Source organism: Pithys albifrons, chromosome 7 (assembly GCF_047495875.1).
Source record: "Pithys albifrons albifrons isolate INPA30051 chromosome 7, PitAlb_v1, whole genome shotgun sequence".
Lineage (NCBI taxonomy): Eukaryota > Metazoa > Chordata > Aves > Passeriformes > Thamnophilidae > Pithys > Pithys albifrons.
The window spans coordinates 47,457,606-47,482,532 of record NC_092464.1 but is presented as its reverse complement, the minus strand read 5'-3'; the positions used below and the strand labels follow the sequence as shown (position 1 = coordinate 47,482,532).

The following is a 24,927-nucleotide window of genomic DNA, read 5'->3' as shown; positions in this document are numbered from 1 at the left end:
ATTCTGGTGCATCACCTTATATACAAATATTTGCCTAGTGCTTGGAAATTCCAATCTATTCTTGAAAATTCCCAGGAATTCCAAAGTTACATGCTCTGGTAGTTACAGCATGTTCAGAATTTCAAGTGCAAACAATTGTTCTTATATAACAAGGGAAGGTCTGGGAAACTGGTATGAGCACGTCACATATTGCAGCTGAAGGTGCTGTCAAGTACTGGTTGTCCACATTTACAATCTGATAAGCCATCTCAAGGACAACAGGTGCTGTAGGAACAGAGGTCTTGTGCTCCATCTCAAACACAAGGCTTGCAAAGGAGTGGTTATACAGGGAAGTAATTACAAGTCAGTAAACACAAAAATTAAGACCTCTGTTTCTACAAATTCTCACATTGGCTGTTGTCTGCATCTGGATTTTATTAAAAGGGATGATTAGGCCCTGGGTGCTGATGATATTCCTTTGGGCTCTTTTTTTATCTTTCCCTTCAGAAGCTTGAGGTCCTCACAGTTTTCTCTTTATTAGCAAACTTCTCTGTGTCTCGCTCCAACTTCCTGAAAGGTCTGACTCTTTGGCATTAAAGGAACAGTACTGGAAAAATTAAACCTATCTAAAACTTTTGTGCCTTCTATTGTTACACATAGCATTTAAAGGCAGAAGGAAATATAAGGAAAGTATTGTTTGTTTGTTCTAGAGACAATGTATTAAGATTCTTGTTTTTATCATGTTAATAAGGCCAACTTTTATTGCAGAGATGTTTAGCAGAAGTCTCATGCACTGAACTTCTCTCTTATTTTATCCATCAACCTTGAAGGTCATCCCCAAGAATATTTTCTTCCCAGCAACTGGAAAATCACGTAAGATGATTAAAAGTTTGCAGTGCTCATCTGGAAATGCAGAAACTTATTTTATGGTTTTAGACAGAGCTCTTGAGCAACATAAACAGTCCCTACGGGGCCAAGTGTTTAATATCTCCATTAATTACATAGACAAAGGGATCAAGTGCACCTTCAGTAAGTTTGCAGATGACACCAAGCTGAGTGATGCCAGGATGCCATGCAGAGAGAACTGGACAAACTCAAGAAGTGGGCCCAGGGGGATCTCATGAAGTTTAACAAGATCAAGTGCAATGTGCTGCACCTGGGTTGAGGCAACCCTCGTTATCAATATAGGCTGGGGGATGATCACATGGAAAGAAGCTCTGCTGAGAAGGACGTGGGGGTGCTGGTGGGTGAGAGGCTGGGCATGACCCAGCAGGGTGGATTTGCTGCCCAGAAAGCCAATTGTGTTCTGGGCTGTGTCAAAAGTAGCGCGGCCAGCAGGGCAAGGGAGGGGATTCTGCTCTGGTGAGACTCCACCTGGAATTCTGCATCCAGCTCTGGGGTCCCCAGCACAGGAAAGACATGGATCTATTGGAGTGAGCCCAGAGGAGGGACATCGAGATGATTGGAGGGATGGAACACCTCTGCTGTGAGGAAGGGCTGAGAGAATCAGGATTGCTCAGCCCAGAGAAGAGAAGGCTTTGGGGCGACCTGTGTGTGGCATTCCAGTTCCTGAAGGGAGCCTGCAAGACAGATGGAGAACATCTTGCCGGGACAAGGGACAGTGGCTTTGCACTGTAAGACAGTGGGTTGAGAGTGGATATTGGGAAGAAATTCTTCCCTATGAGCATGGAGAGGCACTGGCATAGCTGCTGGATGTTCGAGGCCAGGCTGGATGGGGCTCTGAGTAACCTGGTCCAGCGGGAGGTGTCCCTGCCCTCTGCAGGGGAGGCTGGAACTCTGCCATATACCCAAACCACTCTGCTGGGATTCCGTGTGATCCCACGGGGCTTCCACTCCGGCTGTAAAACAGCATTCCCTCACCTCACACGGGTGTTTCGCGTTAAACCCACAGACGCTTCCCACGCCGGGGCACCCGATGGAGGGACGGCACACGAGCTGCAAAGCCGAGAAATGCTTTGAGCTTTTCCGTCGCTCAGACCTTCCCCCGTGAGCAGCGGCCGGAGACACGACCCCCGTATCGCGGGCCGAGCCCTGCGGCCCCTCTCGGGCAGCGCTGCCATTACAGCCCCTTCCCGGCCCGGCCGCCTGTCCCATCCCATTCCATCCCCATCTTGGCCCTGCCTCCTATCCCATCCCATCCCATCCCATCCCCATCCCGTTCCAACCCGGCCCGGCCTCCTATCCCATCCCTTTCCATCCCCATTCCGTCCCGCCAGCCCAGCCTAGCCCAGCCCAGCCCGGCCCGGCCCGGCCTCCTATCCCGTCCCCATCCCATCCCTGTCCTGGCCCGGCCCCCCATGCTAGCCCGGCCCGGCCCATTCCATTCCCAGCCCATCCCCTTCCCTCCCATCCCGGCCCGCGGGCGCCCCCCGGTGCCAGGCGGGGGCAGCGGCGCAGGGCGGGGGACGCGGCGGCGGCGGCGGCGGCGCTTCCGGCCTCCATCTTGCAGGGGCGGCGGTGCCGACCCGAGGCCGAGGCGTTGCCGTGGCTGGAGCGGCCCGAGCTGAGCGGCGATCCCCGCTCCCGTCCCCGCTCTCTCCCCTCGGCCGGGGCTGCGATCCCTGCGGCTCCCGGAGCGCCGGCACGGAGATGGGCTCCCGCAGCTCCCCCGGGAAGTTCGCTCCCGGCCCCTGAGCCCGCCCGTGTCCCCCCAGACTGAGCGGCTTCGTGTCCCTCCGGGGAGCAGCAGAGCGGGCCCGGCGGGCAGAATGGACCAGAGCGTGGTGCAGCACCCGGTGACCCTCATCATCAAGGCCCCCAACCAGAAATACACCGACCAGACCATCAGCTGCTTCCTGGAGTGGACTGTGGGCAAGCTCAAGGCGCACCTCTCCAAGGTGTACCCCAGCAAGCCGGTGAGTTGTTGGGCAGCCCCTTCCCCTCGCCCTCTTTGGCGGGGCTGGCACTGCCCTAACTCGGGCACGGGCGCTCAGGACTTCGCCTGGACCTTGCAGAAGGAGTAAACAGGAGCCCAGCTGCAAGGAGTGACCTGCCCGAAGGCGGTGGCCGGCCCTTTGCGCCCAGGGAAGCTGGAATAGGATAAGAAGTGGCTGCTGTTTTGCACGGTGCGAGGAGATCGCAGTGCAGCATCCTTGAAAGGCTTCGCTAAAGATGCTTGCCAGTACTTCATACAGCTTTTTGGGGAGCTGGGGTTTAGGCATCTCACTTAACAGAATTTAAGACTAATTTTTGTAAATGTGAGAGCCCTCCCTACTGTAAGTGATATACCTGAGGTTAACGCCATCTACTGAATTCACTGAAGTGTGAAGTAGATGTTTATTCATAATATGACTTGAAACATGCAGTTGAACAACTTCTGAATTTATTTCCTTATCACTCCCTCTTAGAAAAGGTATTTTTCTTGAGGTTATGCTGAAAATTCTGTGCATAGGTGTTTTGCAAGCTTGTATGACAGCTGTGACTGTATTTTGAAACTTAATATAAAGACCTGCAGCTTTTTTAGTTCCTGAGGAAAATATGGTTTATTTGTGAATTCTTTTCAGTGTTAAATTCGGCAATTAAGAAGAGGCTATGAAAAAAACAAACATAGGTATAATAGTTAATACTGTACCTGTTTAGAATGGCAGTCATGCAGAATGGTACATTAAAAAAATTGTTCCAGAGAACTGTAGAAAGTGACTTTGCCTCTACACTGCAGCAGCATTTGGGGCCTGGGCCCTGCTATAGAAAACATCAGGAAAAAGTTTAATTTATATTGTAAATTGTGAGTATTTACCAACAGAATTGCTGTCATGGTTGGGGTTTTTTTGTTGTGTTTTTTTTTGTTGTTGTTCTATTTGGGTTTTTTCAAGAGGAAAGGTAAAAAGCAGCTTTATGTCTCAAAGAGGGGTTCTGCCTTTTGGAAAAAGAAGAAGAAAAGCAGTCAGCAACTTGGGCTGTGTTGCTGGTACATCGAGATCTCTTAAGCAGTTTGGAGAGTTTGTGGGTATAGTTATTGCTGTGAGTAATTTTCTGCTGAAAGGGCATTTCTGCTGTGAAAAACAAATACATGACTCCAGCTGATTGCTGGTTCCTCCTCCTCACTAGAATCAACTCCAATGACGTATGTTTGTGTTTAAACACTGGTTTTCTGACTCATCCTGTGATCTTGCTAAATTGGGCTCCTGGAAGGAAGGATCATTAATGAACAAGAGGTTTTCATGTTGCACTGTAGGCTTTAAACAGTAGTACAGTATTAAATTTCAGTTTCCTGAAACGTCCTTCTTCTGTTGAAAATAGATTCCTCAGCATGCCTCTCATTTTTAAGTGACTAGTTCAGAATCCCCAGAATTGTTCTGGGTTAAAGCATAGTGAGTTTCTTTAGTAAAAATTATCTCAGTAATTCCAGTTTAATTTGGATTTACTGTACTTGCAGTTAAACTAATAACCGATCACAGTGTATTTCATAGAATCATAGAATGGATTAGGTTGGAAAAGACCTCCGAGATCATAGAGTCCAACCCTTGGTCCAACTCCAGTCCATTTACCAGATCATGGCACTCAGCGCCACGTCCAATCTGCATTTAAAAACCTCCAGGGATGGTGAATCCACCACCTCTCTGGGCAACCCATTCCAATGCCTGATTACTCTCTCTGGAAAGAATTTTTTTCTGATATCCAACTTAAACTTCCCCTGGCAGAGCTTGAGCCCATCGTGCCCCCTTGTCCTATTGCTGAGTGCCTGGGAGAAGAGACCAGCCCCCACCTGGCCAGAACTTCCCTTCAGGTAGTTCTAGACTGCTGAGGTCACCTCTGAGCCTCCTCTTCTCCAGGCTAAACACCCCCAGCTCCCTCAGCCTCTCCCCACAGCACTTGTGCTCCAGTCCCTTCTCCAGCCTCGTTGCTCTTCTCTGGACCCGCTCCAGCACCTCAATATCCTTTCTGAACTGAGGGGCCCAGAACTGAACACAGTACCTTTCAAATTAAAGTAATAGCATGGCAGAGGAGAAAGGTGTTTAAAAGGATGGCTCCAGTGTATAGTAAAATCAGAAAGTATCCTTTTGGCTGGATATGTTTTTGATGTGGAGTGCTACTGCTTTTTCAAATTCATTTAAATCTTTGTGCTTTTAGGAGCTCTCTCACCCCACCCTTTTTTTTCCTTTTAAACTAGATCAGTGTCAAAAGCTTGTTGATCAGATTTCTGTGTTCCCTCAATATGATAGGTCCTGGAAATAACTTCTATTACAATGCTATTTTAAGCAGAGAACCTCAGAACACAGAGTTTCAGTGCAGGCCTTTGAAGTTGAGGGTGTAAAACAGAAATGAGTTCCTGTCACTGCTGTATGTAGTGTTTTAAGTTTTCAGTGTGACTTGAACTTTATTCTCATGTGTGCCTCTCCAAGTTAGTGAGTAAACTGATGGTAAGTGTTGTAATTAAATTTGCAATTTATTAAGAGCATATCTTCAGAATGTGAGGTGGTTAAAACAGACAAATGAGAAGTTAGACCTTGAGGCAGTGTTGTTTGTGATATTTCCAGATTAATTTATGTAAATTACTAAATACATAAAAATTTCAAATATAGGCAGATTTAAATTGGTTTAGTTGCTGTTAACATTGGTGTACTTTGCAAAGTAATTGAATAAGCTGAGTAGCTTCAGAATTGTATTATATTATTTGTGAGTCTGTACTAATGTTCATGTACACAGATAGTGTTCTTCTTCCTGACCAGACCAGTTTTTTCTCAGGTGGAGCAAGCACTGCAGTTATAGAATCATAGAATTGATTGGGTTGGAAAAGACCTCTGAGATCATCAAGTCCAACCCTTGGTCCAACTCCAGTCCCTTTACCAGATCATGGCACTCAGTGCCACGGCCAAGCTCAGGTTAAAAACCTCCAGGGATGGTGAATCCATCCCCTTTCTGGGCAGCCCATTCCAATGCCTGATTGCTCTCTGTGTAAAGAATATTTTTCAGATCTCCAACTTAAATTTCCCCTGGCAGAGCCTGAACCTGTGCCCCCTTGTCCTATTGCTGAGTGCCTGGGAGAAGAGACCAACCCCCACCTGCCCCTAAAAGAAACGTGTATGTAAAATAACACAGGGTGGTTGTAAAATCAGCCCGTGGGTCTCAGTCTGGCAGATCTTCCCTTCAGTGCATCAACCGCTGCATTGATTATACCCATAAACAGTGATTTAAAACTGCTGCTGCCCATTTCCTGGAGTTCCTGTCATCCAGCATATACTTTGCCTTCTTGTGCAGTCCCGTGGTGTAATGGAGAGCACTCTGGACTCTGAATCCCAAGGACCAGAGTTCGAGTCTCAGTGGGACCGTCCCCTGGCAGTTAAAGCCTCCCTGCCATCCCATCCTGTCAGATCTTGGATGCTCAGCAGGGTCAGCCCTGGTCAGTACCGGGTGCTGTGACAGTCCCAAGAACTTTCCTGTCACTGTCCAAGCTCACTGGGCCGTGGCAGATGGACCTTGGGACTTAAACGGTGGGGCCAGTTCTGCGCACGCTGAGCCTTACCTAAAAAATCCACTGTGCAGGCTGGAAGGGCACGTGGGGAGAGCCCTGCCCAAATCTGCATTAGCGAAGTCTGGCAATACACACCTACATACTTTACCTTCAGTTTTAACCAGATCTGGTCACTTGGATTGCTATTTCCTGTGGAAGAATGGGAGAAAGGCTGAGTGAACAAAAACAGTACATCTTGTAACTGAAGCAGTACAGCTCAGGGATGGCCTGTGCTCCTAAAGGACTGTGCTGCCTTAGCTTAGGTTTGGTGGTTGGGCATGTGCTGCAGAGAGCTGATTTGACTAAAGGAAGTCTTGCTTGGAAAATGGAACTAAAAAACACTGACTCTGGAATTCTTAGTTTTAAATACACTTTGGATTTTGAACTGCAAACTGTTTCTCATCTTGCTCTAAACTCTGGGTTCTAGAATAATTTGATGCTCTGTGCTTGCTTCTGAAAATGGGGTCACTCTGATTGTGTGTTGTGAAGTGTTCTTCCATCCCAGCTCAATGTTTGGGCCAGCAGTGAGCCCGCTGTTCCTAAGGCAGGAGGTGTGGCAGTGAAACCTCCCCTGGCACAGGATGGGTTGAATGCCTTTTCTATTTACTTTATGTCAGTTACTGTGTTTTCACGGAAATCACCTCTGCCTCCACGTGCATTTAAAGGCCTCCCCCTACATTTCAGAATTCCAGGTTGGCTCTCGCTCTGAAAATTGCAAGTGATTATCCTGTAGTGCTCAGATAGGTGTTTAAGTTACATAGGGAGGAGTGTGGTGGTTTAAGTCCTCATCTTCCCCATTAATGTCTCTGGTTTGATATGATTAACCTCAGCGTGTGTTTAACCTTTTCTTTTGTGATTTTGCAGGGAGCTGAAACGCATTACTGAAGGTTGTGTAGTCAACTCTGAGGGGTCATTTTAATCAAGCGGTTTCTCCTCTGTATTCATATTTAAAAAGTTACTTGGGTTTGTGTTTGAGAAGATACTTAAGTAGAAGGGGCAGAAGAGGGGCTCATACATGGGCACTAAGGAGAAGAATTTTACAATGTAGAAAGCTGTGTTATGAATGGGACAGGCAGAACAACACTCTATTGCCTTGTTGGATGATTATTCAAATATTTGGAGTTTGAGCAGTTTTTGTACTTGTGATTTGCTTAAGTGTTTATCTAATTAATCCCCAGATAATCTGTCTCAGGACCAGAAACAAGGATCCTTAGATTTTTCTTCTAGCTGCACTGGTCGTTCTAAAGCAACAAGTTTCTAATTTCCAGGAAATTAAAGTTTTCTTTAATCTTGATGCTGAAAATTCTGGGTGGTTTTCTGAGAAGGCCTTTCCCAATTACAAAATGCAAGTAAGCTTGCTTTCTGTCAGCAGCCTGTTCCTGCTTGAAAGGAGCAGTCAAAATGATACAGCTCCACAGAAGTTAGTCTGAATGAGAGCTGGGCATTTTTGTTGGTGTTTTAAATGTAAATAGAAACAGTACAACATTGATGTTGAATTTATTGCAGAATTTTATCAATTTGCTGCAAATAACTGCTCCCAGTGTTGTGAAACTTATAAAAATGTTAGTGTCTTGTGCCACTAATTAAATATACAGTAAAATGCAGAATAATACAGAAAATTATTCTTAAATAGAAGTAATAAATACTTCAATATAGGGCAGGTTATGCACTCACTTTTTAAAAACATGTGTTTAATCATGTGTGCAGAGTATGAATTTGGGAAAAAGTTACAGCAAATGCTACTCAGATTTACTGTGTACTTTTTATAATTATTGCTTGGAGTATCTCTGTTTTATTTTAATGATGTGACCTTTTTTTCCAGGTTAAAAAAAAAGGCATTTCCTCAACCTTTCTATATTCTGTTAAGTTATTGGGAATCTGTAGAGGGGCTGTGGCAAGAAAAAAACCTGTCAGAACTTCTGTGAAAGCTTTTTCTAATCACAGAGATCTGGGTCTCAGTTATTTCATAGAATCGTAGAATCAATTGGGTTGGAAAAGACCTCCGAGATCATCAAGTCCAACCCTTGGTCCAACTCCAGTCCCTTTACCAGATCATGGCACTCAGTGCCATGGCCAATCTCACCTTAAAAACCTCCAGGGATGGGGAATCCATCCCCTCTCTGGGCAGGCCATTCCAATGCCTGATTGCTCTCTCTGGAAAGAATTTTTTTTCTGATCTCCAGCTAAAATTTCCCCTGGCAGAGTTTTAGCCCGTGCCCCCTTGTCCTATTGCTGAGTGCCTGGGAGAAGAGACCAACCCCCACCTGGCCAGAACTTCCCTTCAGGGAGTTGTAGACAGTGCTGAGGTCACCTCTGAGCCTCCTCTTCTCCAGACTAAACACCCCCTGCTCCCTCAGCCTCTCACCACAGCACTTGTGCTCCAGTCCCTTCTCCAGCCTTGTCTCAGTATGAGCAGGACAGCAGAGTGGGCAGCAAAGGCTGGGATAGAAGGGGGAGATGTGTAACATGCTGTTTGCATGGTGGGGAAATTCCTCAAATATTTGATGCCTGTCTGTTCCACTGATGTTGGGCGATTTCTTCATTTAGCATTTGCTTGTGTTAGTGCTGTCTTTAAAGTGATAAATGCTACTGAATTCATGTAGAGCGTAAGCAGTAGTTGAACTGAACTGGTGTGGTGATTGGGTTCTCTTTAAAATTCTGTCAACATTGGTGAATATTTGGGAGCTCTTTATTTTTTTTGTAAAAAAGGAAGCTGTATGCTCACTTAGTTACAGCATGTTCATGACCCACTAGTGTGAAGACTATTTACAACTTTTTTTGACAGCATAAACTGAACTTAGTGGGGTTGAGGCTTTCCTTTCTTTGTTTAACCAAGTAAGCTGCTTGCTTTAGTGTGCTGGACATCCTGCTGTAGACAGGTCCCCAAAATGTTTCCTTTTATAATTGTTTTGTCATTGAACTCTTCTACAGAACAGAGATAAAGTGCATACCATATGAATAGCATATCAATAGTTAAAAAAAATAAACTCCTTGTTTACAATACTAAGTTACTTTAAAATGTAAGAATAGGAAAAAAAGTTATCCAAGTTGGAAGGCTACCTTAAAAAAATGCTTTTGCCACTTCATGATTTTAATGCTTTCCTCCTTGTTTTCTCTCATAATGTTTTTTTGTTTGGAAGGGTGAGGGTGAGGGAAAGGACTAACAACAGAAATTCCTTGTCAAAAAACATAGGAATCTGTGCTTTTCTGTATATTTTAATTATCTTTTTGTCATCCTACTAACTGTTTTGGAGGGTGATTTTCTGTGTCTTTGCCCCAACCACTTGTCCATCTGTACTTTCAGAAAGTGCCTGGGAACAATAGCAGGGTAAAGAACAAATGACTAACATAAAGGAATTTTTGAATGTACCAGAAAGTTTTCTTGATCAGCATATGCCATTAAGTGTGTTAATTGTTATGACACTCCTGCTGAGTGCTTAATAGCAGAATTCTTTTGCAGAATTAATTTGGATGTGTGAAGCCTCTGAAATGTTTGTAAGGCTGATTTGGGTGGTTTGACTTCTAAGGGGTTTTCTCACCTGTACAGCAGCAAAAAAGCTAAATGCCTTTCTTTGTCCCCATCTCCTAGTCTACAAAGGATCAGAGACTGGTGTATTCTGGCAGACTCCTTCCTGACCATCTGCAGCTGAAAGATGTTCTCAGAAAAGTAAGCTCTATGTCAACACCATATGATGTTTGATTGAACCCCCTTTGGTGGGAAATCGGAATTTAGATTTGTGTTTTTCAGCTTCAAGTTCTCCTTGTTATATTGGGAGATGTAACCATATAATGTTGGTATGTTCTGGAAAATATGTTTTCAAGTATCCCTTGTCTGTAGGATTGTGGTATCTGTGGACATGTCCCAATTAGTGGGAGAGCAGGTGGGCTATGAGGTCCTAAACAAGAGATAGGTATCATCGAGCTATGGAATGGCAAGGATTGGAAAGGACCTTTATAAATCATCCAATTCCAACCTCCCTGCTGTGGGTGGGGACACCTTCCACTGGACCTTATTGCTCAAAGCTCCATCCAGTCTGGCCTTGACTTCTTCAGGCAGTTACCAGAGTCACATAAATGGGATAATGTAACATATTTGTGTGGATTTGGGACGTAATTTGATATCTTGTACAGACTCAAATCCAGATCTTGCATTAAAATGGCAGTTGTGTAAGCAAATTAATATTGCATTAATATAATAATATAATTAATATGCAAACCCAGAATTCTAAATTCCCAAATGCCTTCCTTGGAAAGCTGTTTGTTTTCCTATTTTTGATTTGTCAGCAATTAACCATTCCTGATGAAGTTTGTTGGTCCTTGCTCTTTTCATTTCTTTCTTTTTTTATTCTGTTGGTTCTTATTGGAAAAAATAATTTTGTTAATCTGACTTTGGATTTTTCAGTCAACATTTAAATCTCAATCCTAAATATGCAGGACATCTCATTTAGGAAATTTGGGACTACATATACTTGGTTCTGAAACTGGTTCAAATAGTTTGGTTATGATGATACCAAGTAATAGTGACTTCATTAAGCTGAAGTTCTTAAAATTTTATAGAACAAGGTATTTAGGGTAGATTATAAAGAACTTTTCTTACAGCTTTGATGGCGACAGAAACCACGATGCATTGAGTAGTCCAAACTCCTTGTTAACAGCTCAGAGTACATCAGTAGCTGTTATTGGGGCAATCCTTCAGGTCCTTGAACAGTTTTTAACCCTGTGAAATAGGTGAACTCTGTAATTCAGTACTGGGGTGTTGGTAATGGTACTTTTTTTTTTAGTTTATTGAGATAAAAATCCATGTACTAACTGCATGAATGGATGGGTCACCTTTGAATACTTAGTGTGGAGGAAAATCCCTGAAGGAGATAAAAAATGGGCAGCTGAACTTCAGTATGAAGGATGGAGAAACAGTTGCAGAGGAATCTTGAGTGTTGCTTCAGCAGACTAACACTGCTCTTACTTTGTAATCGTTACTCTGAAATATAATTTATTAAATGGGATTAAATTGCTTGCCAAAAAGTGGTTACAATTTACAATGTATAGATTTACTAGAAAACTTGAAGCTGAACTGTTGCCAACCTGTATGTCCTGTGCCACTGAACGGTTCAGGAAAATGTTTCCATAACTTGTCTCAAATCTTAAGTTTTGCTTGTCAGGGACAAAATGAAGTTTGAGTCCCTTAAATGTTCTTGGCCTGCTTAGAGCAGGCTGGTTTTAGAAAGCAAACCTTGCTTGTGTGCTAGAGGAGAACTTTTCTAACTAATGTCTTCATTCACAGTACAGGGGCTATGCTTGACTTTCAAGGCATTTTAGTAGTTATATGCCTTGGGTTTTGTTAAATTTAATTAATTTGAAAACACACAGCCTTAGGCACAAAGATAGAAATTTGTTTTGGAAGCAGAGGAGTTTGTTGTGCTCAAGCTTGTAAGAGATTTTGGAAAAAGGTTATGATTACACAAATTGATCTCATTCTCTGCCATATTCTTCCTACTTGATTAGCCGTAAATTCCTAATACTATCTGAGGAGTTACTAAATCTCTCAGTTTAGCTTTGTGATACCGACAAATGTCATGTCACTGATATGAAAAACCTCGAGGCTGGAAGTTGTGGCACTCTCCCAGCATAGAGGTGTCCAACACATTATGTATGAACAGCAGAATGTTACAATAAGCTGTCACATTTAATAAGGCTGCACACTGTGAGCTTACCAGTGATATGTCTGACCTCCCTTGCCTTTCCCAGGGTCCTAATTCTTACCTAGGTGGAAGGTGACTAGTTGGGTTAAAGGCGTTTGGCATGGTCAGAGTGCTGTGCCCTGTGTAGTGCTTTTGGTGGTTGGTCACTGCCCCTGACTGGTGAGAAATTACACTGTCGTAGTGAGGCTGTGCTTGAGTTTTGAGCCAGAGTTTAAATGACTCTGAGCACATCAGCTCTGCTAGCAGAATGTACAGTGCTGTATAAAATAACTTCCCTAGTTTTCTTTATTTCTAGAGATTAAAACTTAACAAGTGGGTAAAGGAGTGTTTTAACATGTTCTATTTCTGTAGTTTCAAAAACCCCCTCCAAACACCATATTTCTAAATGTCATCAAAACTGGCAGCTTGCCTGCACCATACTGATTTCAGAAGAGGACAGAGGTGTTTTTGTTTCTTTTTTGTTTCAAATCTGGTTACTGAGAAAGCTGCAGTGTGCAGTTTGAATATGCAGTCGCAGCTCTTCTGTTGCTATGGCCGTATAGGGGAGTGTGTTAATCTGGCACAGTGAAAGGGCTTCAGATTGGAGGGTGATCATGTCCATGCAGAACTGGCATGGACATGCTGGCATGGTGCCAGCTGAGTGGTGCTACTCATTTGCTCCTCACTGTCAAATGTTTAGGAATACTTAAGCCACCTCTGTCACCTTGAATAGCATTCCCTGAGTGTGGAACATCTGCAGGGGCTCTTCAGTTGGGTGTCCTCAGGTTAGGCTTGACCCCAGCTTAGACAGGAGTGAGGTGAAGGCAGTGGCTGGTACTCTTATCTTGGTCTGCTTGTGGAATTCCAGCACCTCCATTTTTCATGTACCCTCATGTCTGTTGAATAACACTCTTCATGAGATATCACTGCAAATATGAGTGTCCTTAGTTGTGTGCAAACTGAGCCCTGTAAAAGTTTCAGATTTTTCCAAAATAATTAAATCTTGTGATACACTTCCTCATGTTTCTCCCAGGGTTCTTCCATAGGTTCTGCTGTACTGCGGTTCCAGGGAGAACTGGGATAAAGTGGATATTCTGTATGTTAATGTGGACAGCTGCCAAGAAAACATTAGCTGTGAAAGAGTAGGATTCTCTTGTGCTAGACTGAAGTGTTGCTGTGGGGTCTCTGTTTTGTGTAATGTTTCCTTAGTGTTTCCAAATGCAACCTTGAAAGTGGATCTTTAAAGACAGATTTTGCTTGTAAATTTTTCAAATATTGTTGCTTTAGCTCTTCAATTTCTTTAATTTTTAGCAAGATGAATATCATATGGTTCATCTCGTGTGTACTTCCCGGACACCCCCAAGTTCTCCAAAACCCAGCACCAGTAGAGAAGGTCCCGGAGCTTCAACCTCCAGCAGTAGCTCAGTGAGTTTTTTTGTCACACACAGGACATGAATTTCTTCTGTGCTAAGGAAACTTTCCATTAATTTCTCCTGTAACTTTTTATATTTGACCATAGAACAGTGTGTTGAAAGTAGAGCATGCCATATGAATTTGTACAATTAGATGTGATTATTTAAGGGCATAATTTTATTTAAACAACGATGACCCATTTTCAAGTGGTAATACAGTTATGTTTCCTAGATGATAAAGTACTGTTTTCTCTAAGCTGTCCTTTCTTTTTAACACTGTATTGAAAAGTACATCTTCCTTTTCCTCCATATCCCTGTATGTTTGGCAAAAATTAAGCAGTGTATTCAGAATTTCAAAAAACCCTTAAGTTCAGATTTATTTTGTGAAAATTTGTACCATTGAAGAGAAAACAGTCAGAATAGTGCCCTTGGCCAGGGTTCATTCTGGTTGACAGGAATTGGCCAGTACTTTTGTATGAGCTTCAAGGTAGTCAGTGTCTGTAGCACAGTGAGAACTACAAAGTGTGCTTAACACTTTTATTAATTAAACTGTTTACACAACACATTTATTGGCTGTAGTTTGAGCCTTCCCCTCTTCATACCCTCCAAAAATGTTGATGATCTTTGTGCTGTGTTTAAGTGCAGTGAAGGTTTCTGTTGATGACTTGGTAGTCATTGCTGTAATTCTTGGCTTTTTCCAGAGTTGGCAGTTTCACTGACTGACCCTTGGAGGTTGGTCAGAAAGGGGTGTTCACAATACCATTGTAGGTACTTTTCATGTGAGGTGTGTTGATTGTCAGAACATGGAAAATACCCTTCCAGTATTGAGCTGTGTCTTCATTCTGCTGTAGATGGGAACTGTGTCAGACTGTGCCAGTCAGAAACATGAGCAGTTTAGGCAGTGGTACAGACAGTGGTTAAAAGATCTTTTCAAAGGCCGTGTTTATATCTCTGTTTGCAAGCAGGACTCAGGGGTCCTTATTTATGATTGTTTTATTGCTGTGTAGATCAGTTGTAAATGTTGTATTTGAATAACTGTTAATGACTGCTTAAAGCAGGCAGCATGCACAGTGTTCAGTTCATAATAGTTTGAAGAAAACAGCCTAAATTCAAAGCTTGAATGGCCTTTGTCCTTCCCTTTGTTTTTCATTTTTACATCCCCTTCCCTCCACTGTATAGTGGTAAACTTTTCTTGTTTTCCTTTGTAGGGCAAATGTGATGTGGATGTCTTAAGTAATTGCACCTCCTCACTTCCTGAGTTGTCAAAGTTGAAGAGGATTTTCCTACTGAGTAAACAGTACAGTAATTCTTAGCAACAGATTTTGAGGACTTACTAATAAGTCCTGAAATAACACATCTCAGTGGCCAAGTTGTAGTCTTGTTATGGTGATAAACAATTTAGGAGCCAGCTGTTGTCCTTCCAGAATTAAGTATTGATTTGTGGAAAGTATTCAAGATCTGCCACGCTGGTTTTAGGTGTGTTTTGGGAGCTTCAGTATTTCGTAGCTGCTTCCCTATTACCACTGGCAGCAATTCGGATTGAGCAGCTGGCACAGTGAGGAGGATGAAGAGTAGAAGGGGTAACTGAAGACAAGGATAGAGGAATGGGATTTTAAGCCTCTGCTGGCAGTGTCATCTCTGACTATAAAGTCCTATCTTGAGATTGTAGTTACTGCTGTTAATGATAGGCACTAGAATTTTTGTTGCTGCTAAATATTCTTTCAATTAAGTTTTAATTTGCTTCAGCTGTTTGAAACTGATGCCCAGTGACTTGTGGTTTTCTCTGGAACTTATCAGGTGTTGAGTCTTTCTGAAAACTTTTTTTTTTAACATGTGCACCTGTGTGTAATTTTGAATTTCTGTTTTTACTACGGCTTGTCAGAGCTGATAAAACCCGAGAAGACTTGCCTGGTGTTTCCGTTCTCAATAGAACATTGCAACAAAACGTTAAAAAGTTTTTTAAGACACAGTAGGTAATCTTGTAACTGTGGCAAAAAGATCCACAACCTCAACTTTATTTTATTTTTAAGAATTCAGACCGTTCAGGATCAGTTGCTGCCTCACCCACAAACCAAGAAGCTTCATCTACGTCTGTGCACACTCGTGCAGATGGAGTGAGGCGTCGGAATCTTCCACAAGCACAAAGCAATCCCACACCCAGCCACCAGTTCCCTTACTTAATGCAAGGGTAAGTGAGACTGAACCAATCCTCAGCTCTTTGATGCTCTTTCAAGTACTTTAAATGTTCATTTGCAATTGTGTTCCTTTCATAGTCTGCAAAATGGTTTGGCTAGTTCACCTTGAAGCCCAAGTCACATTAGAAACAATTTTTCATATGGACATCAGTGTTTTTAGCCAGGAGCTGATCAAAGAGGAAGTGTCCTTAGTGCTCCCCTTCAGGCTGGTTTTTTTCATGTTTTATTCATGCTTTCTGCCCTCAACTTTTCATGGACACAAGTCCATGCTTTACTCTAGTTGATGTAGTTAGTAACATAACTTACAACATTATTTCCTGTCATTTCCTCAGGGAGCACTTTCAAGTTTTCTTTCTGACAAGGTACTTTCTCAGTACTGTGTAGGTTCTAGAAACTTACTTTTGAGAAAATTAGGCTATGAACCTGCTAACAGTAACAATCGTTTCTGTTGCTGGAAAGAAATCATGCCAAGAACTGTTGCAAGTTTATTTTGTTTCATTTCAAATTACATCCTCTAATTAGATCAGTTAGACTTTACTACTCTTGCTAGTTTTCATCCTGAATTCCTTCAAGTTTTTTTAATTTTCTTCTCTGAAATGTGCTGTCTGCTGGGAAGAAATAGTCTTTGCAGTGGGTGGAACACTTATGTTATTGTGACACCCTGTGCATCTTCACGGAAGTCACACCTGCCTTTACAACAGAGACCAGACTGACTGCCAAGATTGCTGTTTGGTGTAATGTATATTAATTCTGGAAGCAACTTGCTTTGTATCATGTAAGTGACTAACCAGTAGGAAGTTTTAATGTTTTTCTAATCAGCTTTTCACATAAATGTACTCTAGTTTTGTCATGCCTGGTTAACTGGATGGGCTGTGGACTTCAAAAAGGCAGCAGAACCATCGTTCAGTCTTTGAACTGAAATAATTCAAATAAAATAGTGTGATGTGTCAGTTTGGAAGACATTGCTGTCTTTGAAAGAAAGGGTAACTTAAAAGTCAATTAAAAATTACTTGCTCTGTCAGTGCAGTGTGAGTTGAGAGGAACAGATTTGCAGCCTGAACCTGACCTCAACACTGCACTTACTTCAGGAGTTTCAGTCTTTGGATATCCAGCCTGGATACCTGGAGCAGGGTCCTGTTTGTGGCCAAGCTGCCATTAGTAGCGCACCTAAATCATGTATTTCAATTTTGTGTAATCCAAAAGGAATCCAGACGGTGATCCAAGAGCGTTCTGTGGTGCAAACAGAATTGTAGTAAGAGGAAGTGACTTGAAATTTTTTAGGAGTGCATTCACAACCTTAACAGAAATGCCAAAATAAATGAACCTTAAATAATCTTAGGCCTTTTTTTTTTAAAGTATTTTAAGGGAATGCTGTCAGAACTTAAAGTAGATCTTTGTAGACTGCTGGGCACTGGCTCTGCTCAACTTCAAATAATCGGTGCTCATTGTCTGCTGTATCCTGCTTTCTTCTTGAAAACCCCATTTTTAATGCTTCAGTAATCTTCTCAGATGCATCTGGTTTTGCTTTAGGGCATTGCTGCTTGTATTCCAGCAGCAAGAAATGCCCTCTGTTTTTTTAGCTGCTCTCTTAAACATCATTTAGGGCAATGAAATTTAGCTTTAGTACTTTATGCAGAGATTGAGACTTGTTAGGAGCAGTGAGGATTCACAGCTGAAACTAGGATTGCTTTGTGCATTTTCATGCCCAAACACTTCTATTCTAGCTGCATGATAAACTGTAGGCACTACTGATGGGGAAAGGTCTCCAGGTGTTTGAAAATGCATGTGAGGGTCAGGTTTCTTCAGCAATTTGCAGTGCTTCCATTAGTAAACTGATTTGGGCAAATAAGAAATGTGAATATTAAGTGATTAAATTATGGTTTTGATGGTTTTTCAGTTCCTGGCACAAAGCCTCAATGTGCGAGTTGAATACCCTTCGGGAAAACAGCATGTAATTCAGATTGTTTAAATATTACAGAGAAAACAATTTAAAACTTTCTTTTGCTTTTGAGCTTTTGCAAATGGTGTTTTCTGAAAATCTAAACTTGTGGTGGAACTGGACAAGCAGTTTTTGTATATACCAAGTTAGTCTTTGTTCTTACAGTAAAATCACAGGTGAGCAATTCAGATCTGTATAAGATCCTGTAAGACTGAAGCCAGCCTGCACAATCCCTGTGGCACTTAGCTATCAGCCAGAAGCAGCAAGGAGCTCAGCTGCTGCTGGCTGGCTGGTAGGGAGGAGGAGTACACCCCAGGAATTCACACAGTAGGTTCCCATAGAGCTCTGCAGGTGTGTGGAAACAGCCATGATAAAATAATATGAACATGGGACTTGTGAGATACGGGTTCTAACCAATTGAAGTTTCTAGCGTGGTGGTGTGTAACTCCTTTTAGCCAATAAGCTATAGTTCTAACCCTATATAAACCATGTGCTTTGTATAATAAAGGTCTTCACTATAAACTTCATAAGTTCGTTGTGTGAAGTCCTTTCTCTCTGCCGAATATTGTTTACTTTAAGTCTTCAGCTGTGGAGAGCAAGCCCAGCATTGTCTGCTCCTGTGGGCTTGGTGATGGCTCTGGGCCCTGCTGTGCTGTGGAGGTGCAAACAGAACAGATGGGCTCAGTCCTGAAGTGGCTTGCATTTCAGATTGGAGAGTGCTTGGAAGCATAAACAGACAAGAAGCATCAAGGCAGAGAGATTATTTGTCAAGTGTGGGTGGCCCATCTAGTGAAACACTTTCATATTGTGTACACAGTCATGCTTGAAAGCAAATAACAGAATCATATCCTGACAGTGTGCAGCATGTTGTAGCACATAAATACCTTGCTGCATCAGTCACCTTTGCTTGCTGTGTTTTTTCTAAGTAGCAAATAACATAGCAGAGGATTTGAAATACTGCTTGAAGTTGATGTCCCAGGCTAACATAAGAGGAACCTTAAATGAGATGTCTGTGGGTCAAGGTTAAGCAAGCCCAGTTATTGTCAATCATGCAGATGAGAGAGAACGAATGAGCTTTTGAGTCTGAATAGAGTCTTATTTTCCACCAGGGGTGAGCAGTATCTTTATGATGATGGTAGCTAATTATTCTGATCATACACTCCAATTCAGTGCTGGTTAGCTCATCTTGAGTGTCTTCCATGGACCAAAAGAAGTAATTCTGAGCTTTCCAGCCGTCCTAAGGAGCATGATGGGTCTTTTCAGAATATTCTGAAGCTCTCTCTACAATTTGAACTGTTTTCTGGCTATCTGTTTTCCTACTGTCTGTTCTACTTTGTTCTCCAGTCTTTGAATGCCTGTACAGATACTGTTTTTGCTTTTTTGCTATTGTGCTGTTGCTGCCATTCTTTTGAAATACTCTGCTTCCTACCTCTTTCTCCTCCTTTTGGAAGATGATGAGGACAGAGTATGTGCTACTTTCCTTTTTCTTTAAACAGCAAGCCAGCTTGCTTTGCTCTCTTCCTTTTGGGAGGTTCTTCTCACTGGAATGTATTACACTGTTTAGAGCAGTTTCTGAATTTCATAAATCTAACTTAATACCCTGGCAACTGTAATAATTGATAACATCTGCTTAATTTTGATTTTTGATGAGCAAAGTACTGCTGTACTAGTTGTCATTTTAAGCCTAAAGCCAGTTGTAAGCCAGTGTATTTTTGCTTATTCATTGAACCCTATCTTGAAAAACTAAGAACTGTTTCTCAGAAAGACACATCTAGAAAAGCTATTGGAAAAAGAAAAGAACATGACAAAACTGAATTTCTGTGGTTTCTCATGTTTGACTGGTTACTTAATCTACTACTAAGCTTTGACATCAAGAAAACTTTCAAAAGAGTTTGGAAGAAAGGAGAAGCTCGAATCTGGTGATATTTCTAAAAGATGCATCTTTAAGGGTGAGCGTTTAGCCTAAGGCCTTTCAGCTTTTGTTCAGCTCAACACAGCTATTACAAAGATTTGTATCTGGTGAGGAAAGGAACTGGTGAATTCCCTCAGAACTCATTCAGGCAAGTTGGGGATCACTTGTTACTGGTGACTGAGCTGAAAGTCCTGCCTGTTCACAACCTGACCTGATACTCTGCCTGCTTGAAACTGAGACACTGCTCAGTGGTTTGTCTCAGCATAGAACTTAATGACACCCACGCAGAATATTTGAATCCTCTTTTCATTTTGAGAGTCAAATGTTTTTTGAATTTTGGAAAAAATCTCTTTTCTGTGTTTGCCAGTTCAGTGGATAGAAAAACACATTCTTAAAGCTTGCAGCTGTACATCATGATCAGTGTTTTTCAGTAGCAGCTTGACAACTTTGCTGTTTCAACATGTGAATTATGCATAAATAAATAGCATCTGCATGGCTGCCAGTTCACCCTTGCAATTTTTGAAATAAACCTGGAGTGTTGCCTGTGATTATCTGTTTGCATTTGGTGTCAGAGAGTACTTTTGCCTTCTTTTTTTTTTAACACTGCAAACTAGTGTCAAAACAAGGTATAACTAAATACAAACATGGCAGTTTTAGCGGAAGTCATGGAGTTGCATGGCAGGCTCTTGTCCAGAATGACAGTGAAATACTTACTCATGTGTAACATGGAAAAAAAGATTTTAGTGTCTTCCTCCCATCTTTCTTTCTGGGCATGTTGTGTATATCTGAATGCCTAGTAGACTAATAAATTCTCTTGGTGATATCTTTGCAGGGAGTGCCTTACTTAGGGAACAGGTGTAGTCTGCAGTACAATTACAGCAGTCTCAGCTTTTGCTGCCTGCAGTCTGAATAAACTTTTCTTCATGCTTTATACTCTCATGCTGTCCTGAAAGATGTCCTGGTTTGCTACAGTTCACTACATCAAAATCTTTTGGGAAAGAGTTGGAAATCTTGCCAAAACATGCTATATGCCCTAGGAGGTAAGAGAGGCTAAGAAGCCTAAAAGCAGATAAAACCAAACCTAAAACTTTTGTACAGGAGTTTTATCTCTTGCATGTGAACTGGAATTAAACACCCACAGGGAGGAGAGTCATTTATGCTCAAAATATTGAAAGAAATAAATCCTTCACAGTGTTATTAGTTGCAATCTTCAGAAGCTGTATCTGAAAGATTAGTTTGTTGGTTTTACTCATGTTCGTTTGTTCACATCTTTGATCACAGTAATATTTCAGGTATTGCTTAAAAGAAAGCTGTATAAGATAATGAGATTTCCCTTTACAGCTCCTGTAGCACCTTTAAGGATGTCCCCTGAACTTAAAAGGAATTGTAGGGAAGATTTTCTACAGTTAACACACTTCTTGAAAAATCTTCAAAATGATTTTGTTCAGAGATGCAACTAGTGACAGACTAAGTACAAAAACTTAAATACTCTTTCTATCTCATGAAAATATATTGCTTTTTTTTTGAAAGGATTGGATGATCTCACTACATGTTATTTCGGTGTGATTTCAGTGCATTATTTTAGGGGGGGCATGAGAGGAAAGATGCTACTTTAATTGTTTTTTAATGCTGGTACATTTTATAAATGTAGCCATTTAGAGCTGAATATTTTTCTTTAAATCCTTCTCTAGCAATATAGGCAACCAGTTTCCAGGCCAAGGTGCTCCTGCTGGATTTTCTATGTATCCTGCGTTCAGTCCCTTACAGATGATATGGTGGCAACAGATGTATGTACGTCAGTACTACATGCAATAGTAAGTCTGTGTTATCTTAGTACTGACTTACACTAATGAAGAGAATGTATTAGTGTTGTTTGCAGGATCAAAATGTCTGTTTATTTTGTCTAGCTCTAATGTTTATACTTAGTTTTGTAAGCAAATTATGAAATCCAGTCTCAGATTGGAATGAATTTAATGTATTAATAAAGATGTAAGGGAGGATGCAGGTTTTTTTGACACGTGTTACGTCTGAAACTTTGTTTTTACTAGTGTAGAAAAGAAGACAAGACTAGGCTTAGTAATTACAGTGCATGTTTTTTGATGAATGAGTTTTATGTTTAAATTTTTTAGCCAAGCTGCTGTTTCAGCCCAAGTGACTTCCAGCTCTGAGCCAGCAAGATCTGCAGTTGCCCAGGCTGTCAATTCAGAACGTGCTCCTGCAAACGAGCCCGCGGCAGTGCCAAATGTAGCTGTCCAGGAGAACAGGCCTGTAAACCCAAATGTGCAGATGAATGCACAGGGTGGCCCAGTAGTGAATGAAGAGGACTTCAACCGGGACTGGCTGGACTGGATGTACACATTCTCCAGAGCAGCAATTCTTCTGAGCATTGTATACTTCTATTCTTCTTTCAGTCGATTTGTCATGGTCATGGGAGCCATGCTGCTGGTTTATTTGTGAGTACTACAGTTGAGTATAGCTGCAGATCGGAGATGTGGAGCACGGTGCTAATTTGTAGTCCATTTTAAATTAAAAATTATCCACGTGCAAAGGTTTAGACACTGCTCCTTTACAATAGGGTGTGTCTGTTAGAAAAAAATTCAAACAAGTAGAGAAACTGATGTAAAGAAAGAAATAATTCTCAAAACGTTTTTACAGTGAGTGGGATAACACTTATACCTGAAACACAGTGCTCTTAAATGTTGGTGATATTAATAGGTCAGTATTGTGGAAATGCAGAAATGTGAGATGAAAATTTAGAAAGTGGGAGTGAGGGGAGGGAAGTTCATACAGGTCAGGCATATACTTGCATAAACTTAAACTTCTTTCTTGGATATGAAATTGCAGAGCTAAGCTCATGGTTATTTCAAAAATATCTTAAGATGGAATCTTTTCATTAAGTCTTATTAGGCAGAGTTAAAGTAGTGATACTGTGACAGTGGGTACTAGATCTGGCAGAATTGCAGGGACTTAAACTTTACAACATGGCATAAGACCTAAGCGCACAATGTTTTATTAAGAAATATTAGTACTGTTATCATCACTTCCTTTTGCATATGAAAACATCCTAGTGATGTAAATAGAAGTGAAAAACGGCAGTGACATTTGACACTTTGGATTGATGTCATATTGTAGTCTCAATTCTTATAAGGGCTGTTCTGTTTTTCATACAGATAGGATGGTTAAAATCAGAATATAGGCACTTGAAATTATAGGAAAGGCTTATTCCATTTAAAGTGGCAATGTAGTAGTTCAAGCCTTGGTTTTTCCACAGAAAATCAAATTTAAGCTATGGAAATTAAGGCTGCCTTTGAAAATTTATATAACTTAAGTAGGTAAAAATGGAGGATACAAAAAAAAATTCTACATATTTAATCCCCTAATAATCATGGTATGTTACTTGTCTTGTGGAACTGAGGGCTGTGAACAGCAAGACTCTTCTGAACTCGGGCATCAAAGAATACCCACTCAGTCTAGAAGTAAGAATTACAGAAAAATGGATGTAACTTTGTGCATTTGAAAGTACTCCAAGAATTTACTGCAGTAGTTAGCCATCACAGAAAAGTCTTTTTGTTCCTTTCAAAAGAGAGGTTTTCAACTGTTCCACTTTCTTACATAGACACCAAGCTGGATGGTTTCCCTTTAGACAAGAGGGAGGCCAACAACAGGCAGCCAATAATGCAGAAGTGAACCGTGATGGGCAACATGCAAATAATCCTGATCTTGAAGAGATGGTGAGTAAGGGCAGATGTCTTTTGAGACTCCTGTGTACTGTATTGTAAAGTAAGCTGTAATGCCTGGACAGGAAGTGAACTTTTATGAAATGATTAACCAGAAAGCTTTCAGCATTGTTCTCAGGTTGTGCCTGCTGCTTAAATTCTGTGTTTTTCCAGTCTGACAATTCCTGATTATCTCTGCTTCAATCCCAGACTTTCTTCATGCTAGTTACTTCAGGAGGTTGTTCTGAGAGAAGCCATTTAATGTAGAAAGATACTGCTGGTTACCTTATGTCAGAATTCTGAAAAGAAGCAGTTGAATTGCTTCAATTTCTGTTTTTAAAGGAGCGACTTATGGACGATGGGATTGATGAAGACAGTGGAGAAGATGCAGGTGAAGATGGCAATACAGAGCAGCAGCCTGGATTCATGGCTTCTGCTTGGTCCTTTATCACAACCTTCTTCACATCACTCATCCCTGAAGGGCCTCCACAGGTTGGCAATTAAAGTGGAAAAGGAACTGTGTCAGGCAGCCTCAGTAGCCACACGTAGAAGTGGAGCAGATTCTAGAGAGTGTTCTAAATACAGTGCAATTTCTGAAAATTTATAATGTTCTCTTTTTGATCACGGTGTACAAAAATGTGTATTTTTTCTTTTGGCTTTCTCATGCATTGAATATTTTAAGCACAAGTGGACTACTAAATGCTTTCTTTAAGGTTCTTCTTTTTCTGAAGAATAAAATGTAAAGATATTGGTCTTCCATATTTTATTTTAATTTCAAATATGTGTTATACTGAGGCAAAAAGCTTGTACTTAATCTGCACCATTACCTCTTTAAAGAGCTGTTAAAAATCTGAATGTTGACAGACCTTTCCAAATGCTATCTATTTATCAGAGTAATCTATCTTGTGTTAGCTTTATGCAGGGTATGAATTCTCACATGGGATTTGGAACTTGCATCATTCCTGAGAGAATGCTGTAAACACAAGGATCACTTGTTAATGGCATGTTGTCTTCATGCCACAAAGTACTAAACATTTTTATTTAAAAAGCTGAAAGCTTTTTCTTGAAACTGTATTGAAGTTCATTAATGTTGGAGGTGTTTGACAGCTCTTCAAAGACAATTGACAATGATGGGATAAACCTTAAATGTTTGATACATACAGTACTTTTTAAGGAAAATATAGCTGCTCTGGGGTAAAAACCATGTACATTAGGTTTTTTAATAAAAACTGTTATGGTAACTCTTTTGGATGTTTATATGCATATTTGAATGCAAATGGTTAAATAGTGCATCGTTAAGGATAAGAATACGATTAATTTGAGAGTGGAATAAAGTGATCATGGTGGCATTACCGACTGACTGATGTGTTTATCATAGTGTCTACACAGTTACAGGTATGACCTCAACAGCACACTGTCTGAATTGTTCATTAACCTAGTTAAAACTCAGAAAAGGAAAATGGTACATGAAATAGTATCACAGTGCTATGTTATGGTTTTGGTTGCTTTCTTCAGGTTTTAATCATAGCTGAGAAGGTACATTTGGTTTTGTTCCTCAGTGAAGTTACCACATGCTGTCTAACTTTAAAGAGTCTGTAAAGATTCTGGTATACTACAACCAAAG

The 24,927-nt window shown here is 41.3% G+C and overlaps 1 protein-coding gene across 3 annotated transcripts; it reads left to right on the top strand.

Annotated features, from left to right (window-relative positions):
- The first annotated feature begins 2,407 nt into the window (after positions 1-2,407).
- On the top strand, positions 2,408-24,660 carry HERPUD2 (HERPUD family member 2). 3 transcript variants are annotated; one of them, XM_071561402.1, is made up of 8 exons: positions 2,408-2,855; positions 10,041-10,118; positions 13,441-13,554; positions 15,572-15,729; positions 21,279-21,401; positions 21,717-22,040; positions 23,204-23,318; positions 23,646-24,660. In XM_071561402.1, exons 1-8 carry the CDS (start codon positions 2,709-2,711, stop codon positions 23,805-23,807), a joined length of 1,221 nt encoding a protein of 406 aa, XP_071417503.1. In that variant the 5' UTR covers positions 2,408-2,708; the 3' UTR covers positions 23,808-24,660. The 3 variants fall into 3 exon arrangements, with proteins under 3 accessions (XP_071417503.1, XP_071417504.1, XP_071417505.1); XM_071561403.1 differs by lacking the exon at positions 13,441-13,554; XM_071561404.1 differs by lacking the exons at positions 10,041-10,118; positions 13,441-13,554.
- Positions 24,661-24,927: the final 267 nt, after the last annotated feature.